This window comes from Carlito syrichta, unplaced genomic scaffold, assembly GCF_000164805.1.
Source record: "Carlito syrichta isolate Samal-C Ts95f unplaced genomic scaffold, Tarsius_syrichta-2.0.1 Scaffold99366, whole genome shotgun sequence".
Taxonomy (NCBI): domain Eukaryota; kingdom Metazoa; phylum Chordata; class Mammalia; order Primates; family Tarsiidae; genus Carlito; species Carlito syrichta.
The window spans coordinates 17,940-24,839 of NW_007043462.1; the positions used below are offsets into that span (position 1 = coordinate 17,940).

At 64.4% G+C, this 6,900-nt stretch overlaps 1 protein-coding gene across 1 annotated transcript in view; it reads left to right on the forward strand.

Annotated features, from left to right (window-relative positions):
* WFS1 (wolframin ER transmembrane glycoprotein) overlaps positions 1–6,900 on the forward strand; it is a gene marked incomplete at its 3' end in the record, with an annotated part of 20,613 nt that overhangs the window by 11,574 nt on the left and 2,139 nt on the right. Inside the window, exon 6 of the mRNA XM_008063750.1 lies at positions 2,586–2,737. Coding sequence (XP_008061941.1) covers positions 2,586–2,737 — 152 coding nt within the window. The remainder of the gene's footprint in view (positions 1–2,585; positions 2,738–6,900) is intronic.

Below are 6,900 nucleotides of genomic sequence, written 5' to 3' on the forward strand. Positions count from 1 at the left end.
CCCGGCTGGAGACAGCAGCGTGACCGCCCCTGCTGGGCAGGTTGTGGGAGGGCGGGGCGGTCGCAGGCGGGCACAGGTGAGGAGGTGGGGCTCTCTGGAGGGAGGGCAGGGGGCTCGCGGCCGGTGGAGCCGCCCAGCAGAAGCCCGGGGAGCCCTTCCCCGTATGGGCCCTTTGGAGTGGGTGGGGGCGGAGGCTTGGGGTCACCCCAGCTGCAGGTGCTTGTGGGACGTCTGGGTCAGGACTAGCAGAGCCTCCATGTCCTCCGTGCGCAGCGTCTGGCCTGACCGTTGCCCCGTCCATGTGGCAGGGACTCTGCGGTGTGGGGCCCCCGGGGCTCCCATTCTGGAGGAAACATGGGTGGGGCACCCAGGGGGCCCTCGCCTTCACGGGCCCGGCAGAGCCCAGCTCAGCCCCAGACTCTTCTCATCACCTCGGGCCTCACCACTTTTGCCCTGGGCCTCAGTTTCCCCTTCTGAACATAAGATGGTCAGGCTAGAGGACCGGAGGCCCCGCCTGTCCCAGGAGCATCTGACGGGGGGGACACGCATCCCGCCTTCCCACCGGCCCAGCAAGTGAGCCATCGGAAGGTGTCACGGGAACCCTGGTGGCCATCGAACCCTCACATCGGGGTGGGCGGCGCGGATACACAGGCCCCAGTCCTCTGCTTCTGCGCTTTCCTGGGGAGGCAGAGACGGAGCTCGTGATGTGGAGAGGGGAGGAACGGGAGGCAGCCCCAGCCCCAAGGTGAGGAGCCCAGCTGCTGGGAGCGAGTGAGGCGAGCCCTGAGCGCAGGCAGGTCGTGACGCCCTGAGGTCGAGTGTGGGCAGGGATAGGTCCCTAGGCCACCAGGCTCCGGCTGCCATCCCAGGTGTTGGTGACGAGCTGGTTGCAGCTCTGCTGCTGCCCCGACTCTGCCGGTCGTCTTAGGACCCGGCACTGGCAGCCCGGCCGCCGGCCTGCGGGCCCTCCCCTCAGCCCTCAGGGACGTGGCTCCCACACCCCCACCACCTCCCCCTGAGCTGGCACGTGCCCGCCAGGTATCACTCTGCCCCCTTTCCACAAGACTCCCAGAAAGGCGCGTCTGTCACCACCTCTGACTCCCTCTTCTGCGCGCATGAGCTTCCTGTGGTCGTTCCTCCAAAGTGGCTCGTCTCGGCCCCAGGCGACCCTTTGCAGGCCACTCCCTGCCCTCCTCTGACCTGGTCTGTCGGTGGCACAGGCAGGAGTGACTCTTCCTCCTTGGACGCCCCCCTTGGCCGTCAGGCCTCTAGCCTGGGCCCTGGGTGCCACATGCATCTCAGTGTCCTTAGATGGCTCTGTCTCCCAACGCTCTGAGACACAGCCACACGTGCTGCCTCACGGACCGTCTTGTGTGTCCAGCGCCATCCACGCCCCCCTGCTTAGGTCAGGTGTGTGGCCCATGCTTTCCTCAGCTCCTGCACCCGCGTGTCCCCTGGCCGCTCACATAGCTCCTGTGTCCACAGCGAGCTGCTGAGTCCCGCCCCGGCCCTGACACCTTCTGCCAGAGTGGGTCCCTCACAGCTGCTTCAGCTCCCTCCAATGGCTGCTGCGTCCTGGGTGCTGTCCTTGGTCCTCTCCCTGTGAACCCTGGTCCTGCCCTTGAGCCCAGCTTCCTCGCACATCCTGGCCCTGTTTTCAGTCCTCTTCCGCGCACACCCACTCCCAGTCCATTTGGAGACCCAGCCAGTCCTGTGTGCTCCCACCACCACAGCTGCCATCTTGGGTCCAGCCTGTCACCTCTTCCCAGGATTCTGCAACACTCCGGACTGATCTCCCTCTGCCCTGGCTAGTCCTTCCTTTCACATGCTTCCCTGAGGCCCTCCTGGACGTCTCGCCCATGGTGGCCAAGTCCTAGGGGCCGCATCCTGTCTTTGCAGAGCCTATTGGATGGGGGGGTAGTTGGCGGGCGCAAAGTAGGCCCTCAGTGGAGCCTGTGGAAGGTGGGGTTGTGAAGCACACGGCAGGCCTGTGGCCAGGTGCGCGTTGAATGGCGGGTTCGGAGGCATGAAGGAACTCCTCAGTAACCACGCTGGTGGAGGGATTCGTGGGCACACAGTCGGCCTGCAGGGGAGCGTGCCGAGGGGCAGAGCTGGCAGGCAGGTTGCAGGCCCTCGGTGGGTCCTGTTGGGTGGAGGGTTAGTGGGCAGAGTAGGCCAGAAGATCCTGCCGGAAGGGTTAGTAGGGGGCTGGCCCGCAGGGTGGCTCGTCACCAGGGCTGTGAGAAGCCCAGCCCGGGCTGGGGGGAGCGAGGGGTGTCGGCGGGCGCTGGAGATGCCGGCGGTTGGAGGCTTGGCGGGTGAGCTGGGCTCAGAGGTGCCGGTGAGCTGCAGGCGTCCGGAGCCGGAGAGGAGGAAGGGCGTGCCAGGGCCGGGGGGCGCTGGAGGCTGGCACTGGCAGACGTCCCCCTGCCCCGGCAGGACCCCTCCTCCGGGCCGCAGGGAAGTGGCTTCCCCACCCGAATTCACTCAGCTCCACCCCGGGCTGGCCCCCACTCTGTCTGTCTTGCCCGGGAGACAGCGGGCCGGAGCGGAGGGTCCCCACGCCCTCTTCCCCTGTGCCTCAGCCAAGAACTGCATCGCCCTCGATGACTTCGTGGAGATCACCAAGAAGTACGCCCAGGGCATCATCCCCAGCACCCTGCTCCTGCCGGATGACGAGGACGATGACGACGAGCTGGCGGGGAGGAGCCCCGAGGAGCTACCCCTGCGCCTGAAGGTGAGCGGCGCAGCTCGGCCCCCTGCGCCTCGCGGCCAGGGCCGCCCCGGCCCCGCCAGGTGTCGGGGGCTCCCAGGCAGCCACGGGTGGGAAGCCCTCGCCTCACAGCGCACCTGGAACTGGGCGCGTGGCCCTCAGCACATCCTCTGTCCCTGTAAGGACGCGTGCTTGGGAGGGAGCCCGTGCTCACGCCGTCGGGCTCAGAAACCCAGGGCGGTGCCGGAGCTCGAGGCAGACTTCTTTTTTCCCTTTTTTTTTTTTTTTTTTTTGAGTCGGCCTCTCACTCTGTCGCCCAGGCTGGAGTGCAGCGGCATGCTCACGGTCACCCAGCACCGACCCGCTGGGCTCCGGCGAGCCTTCTGCCGCGGCCTTCCAAGGAGCTGGACCTCCAGGCGCGTGCTACCACGCCCGGCTAATCTTTAACGTAGAGACGAGGTCTCGCCAAGTCGCCTGGGTGGGTCTCGAACCCGCGGGCGCAGGCCATCCACTCGCCTCGGCCTCCCAGATTGCTGGGATGGCAGGCTGAGCCATGAGCCCAGCCTGGAGGCAGACTGTCATTCGGACTGGTCACTTAGAAAGAGCACCTGCTCGTGCCCCGGGATGAGGTCAGGGCCCTGAAGCCGCCTTCCCCCGAGCTCAGTGCTCTTTCCGCCAGGCCAGGAAGGACGAGCGGGGGGGCGCCTGCCACCTCTGGGAGGGCCCAGGGAGAGAGACCGAGCGTGGGGAGGGCAACAGCTACTGCAGGTGGCAGTGGGCTCACCCAGAGAATGTGAGCCGCTCGGGGGCAAGGGCCGAGTGGGGCAGGAAGCCCAGAGACACAGCCCCGTCCTGCTCGACAGCGTGCTTTCTTGGCATGTGGTTGAGACGGACGGCAGAGACCTGTGACGTGGCTGGGTGGCCTCTCCCAGAAGGGCCCAGTTGAGCTCATGGGGTTGGATCAGATGCGTCTGTGCCTCACACTGCAGAGAACACCGGGGTTTCCAGAAGCTTGGCCACTGACCCAGACGGGTGCATCAGCACGTTGTGGCCAGCACGAGGGGCCCGAGCAGATGCCAGTTGGCATGGTGCCCCTGGGCGTTAGTCACACAGCATCCTGCGAGTTCTTGAGTGACTGAGAACCCGGAGGAACGGTTGTCATTGTGTCTGGACAGGGCTCGTGGGTCAGGGTTGGTGCTGGAGCCGGGGCGTGGAGAGGGTCAGAGCAGGTCACTCTGGGACGAGGCAGTACGGAAACACACAGGCCTGGGGGCGGCAGCCCCGAGAGCAGTGAGTGCGATGTCCCCAGTTGAGGCTCCTGGCGTCAGGCGGAGGTCTGAGTGGGAGTCCCCTGGTAGCACGTGGAAAGCTCACTCTTCCCCCGGGGGACAGGGGTGTGTCCGGGGCAAGGGAGCGCTCTGTGGGACCCCGAGACGCAGGCCAGGGTGGCCGGGAACTCGGCCCTAGGGAGCTGGTGGCTGTCGCTGACCGTCAGAGCTGGCCTGGCTGAGCGCGGTCACAGACCGGATGCTGCCGTCTCCTTACTGGCGTGCGAGAAAGACGCTGGGGCGCCTGGCACAGCTTCTGGCAGAAAGGAGGTGCTCCCCAGATGCCAGTGAGGGCCAAAGGTGAGAGGGTCAGGTGGAAAAGATCCTGGCCCAGGTGTCCAGTTCCGCCATGCGGCTGAGTGCCGAGTACTAGCATCACCTTCCACACACGTCCAGATTCACTGCTGGGATGCTCAGTCACGGGCCACCCGCTGTGGCCGGCAGGTTCGGTGCAGTGAGGCATCTGCAGGTTCTTTTTAGCAGGGAGCGGGTTCGAGTCTTCTGGTGAGGAATGAACGGGGCAGTGCTCCCTGCAGTGCTTGCAGAGCACTTTGGTTCTTTGCAGTATGGTCCTATTAAAAGTCCTTCGCAAAAGGGAGATGATTCATCAAAGCGTCTCCCAAGACTAAAAGCTGTTCCGGCTTTTAATAGCCTCTTGCAGAACAAAGAAGGGGGAACATACTTGGGAGGGGTCTCGTCATCCAAAGTGGAAACAGCAGACGCTTCTGGGTGAGCAGCTATTACTGCCACAAAGAACGTTCAGACCCGAGCGGTTCTCAGGTCTGGAAGTGCGAAGTGCCGTGACAGATAAAGCCCTCAGAAAAACAAACTTAATAACATCTGAACGTCCTAGCATGTTTTACACTGACGTGAACGTTTCTGCAGACAGGCTCGAGCAGAATCTCGTCTGGCTTCCCCGCCTCCGCCTGGCTGGTTAAGGGCGGGCTCTCTCCGCCCTGCGCCTGGGCCGTCCTGCTCTGTGTTCTGGTTTCTCCTGTCAGCGGGGGGTCAGTCACCTGGGACCTGGGTGGCGTCCTCTTCTCTGTCCTCTTCGTAGAACTAGTTTCCTCACTCCTGTCTTTTTGCTTCACATTTTTCTGCCTCCAAGAGGAGCGTATTCCAATGTGTGTGGAAATTCTCTGCGGAAGAGGAGACTAGACGGTGTAGTCCCATCATTTGGGGCCCAAGGGGAAGGGCTTGGTGGGCGCTGCAGGGCCTTGGGGGACCGGGGCCTGAAGGAGGAGACTGTCTCCTGGGCGTTGCGGCCAGGCATCACGTGCTGGAACGGGGGTCCCCCATGCCTGGGCCACGGACTGGTGCCAGTCTGAGGCCTGTTGGGAAGTGGGCCGTCCAGCAGGATGTGAGCGCCGGCGAGCAGAGCTCTGCCTTCTGTCCAGTCCGTGGCAGCCTCAGATTCTCACCCGAGCGCGGACCCCCTTGTGCACACGCGAGATCTAGGCCGGGCGCTCCCTGTGAGACTCTGGCGCCCGAGGGTGCCCCTGCCCCGGTCTGGGGAAAGCGGGCCTTCTGTGAAACCGGTCCCTGGGGCCGAAAGGGTCGGGGACTGCTGCTCTGGAAACGTCCTTGTCTTTCGAAGGCCCTCTCCACCCATGACCATGTGGCCCTAGGGCAAAAACGTGTGTGGGGCTTCTCATGAGGTGGGATTTTAGATTAATGGAATCGTGGCCGGCCCCCTCACTGACTGCTAGTCACATGTAGATGCCGATGCTGACCGGGGCAGGCAGGTTGCCCGTCGTGACCCGCTGCTGGCAGGTGCCCCCCATGGGGGTCCGCTGAGCAGGCCAACACACACCGGACTCGCTCTCCAGCTGCTGCGTTCAGCCATCTGGAGCAGAGGGCGCACCAAAGGGCTCCTCCCACACCGGCCCTGGGGGTAGGCTCGTTTTCAGGGATGCTGGCTTCCTCTCAGACCGGTGTCAGAATGCCTTCACAGGCGTGGGGGCTCACCCCTATAATCCCAGCACTTTGGGAGGCTGAGGTGAGAGGATTGTCTGAGCTCACAGGTTCAAGACCCGCCTGGGCAACTTGCTGAGACCTCGTCTCTACAATAATTTTAACAACTAGCCAGGCGTGGTAGCGCGTGCCTGTAGTTCCAGCTACTTGGAAGGCTGAGGCGGAAGGATCGCCGGAGCCCAGCAGGTCGAGGCTGCGGTGGCCGGGAGCCTGCCACTGCACTCTAGCCTGGGCCACAGAGTGAGACTCCGACTCAAAAAAAAAGAAATATACTCACAAGTGGACACTGCGGAGCCTGGTCTCCCCAGTACCCACCTCCCAACAGGTGTGGTCCTCTCTGTGCTCATGGGAAAGGTTGATGGCCCAGAGGGAGCTGGGGGAGCCGTTAGCAGCTGTTCATCGCTGGCTCATGGACTTGCTTATGATAAACAGGGGTGACGTGGACCGTCACAAACACAGAAGCAGCAGCGAAGCTCCTCATCCACACGTGGCACAGGTGTGCGTGTGCACACACGTTCTCAGCCGTCTCCCTGTCCTCTGGGGCCCGGCCCCCCTCACCTGTGGAAACTCAGCCCTCCGGCTGCTCCCAGCTGTCCTAGGCATCTTGAGTGACAGCCAAGGCTCTGGCAGGTGGGGGCCGCATTCTGGGGGTGTCGCCGGTCACTGTTCACTCGCACTCCTCCTCGGCCCCTCGGGGCTCTCCAGCGAAGCAGGCGGAGGGAGCCTGTGGAGGGCACGGAGGCCGCCGCCCCCGCCCGACCCCACCTGAGGAGGCGTGTGGAGGTCACGTGGCGAGGTCTGCTGGGGCGCCGGCCTGGCTCTGTCTCAGAGCCCCTTGGTGAGCTCCGGGTGCCCAGCCCAGCCAGGCGGCCCCGCCCCCGTGCG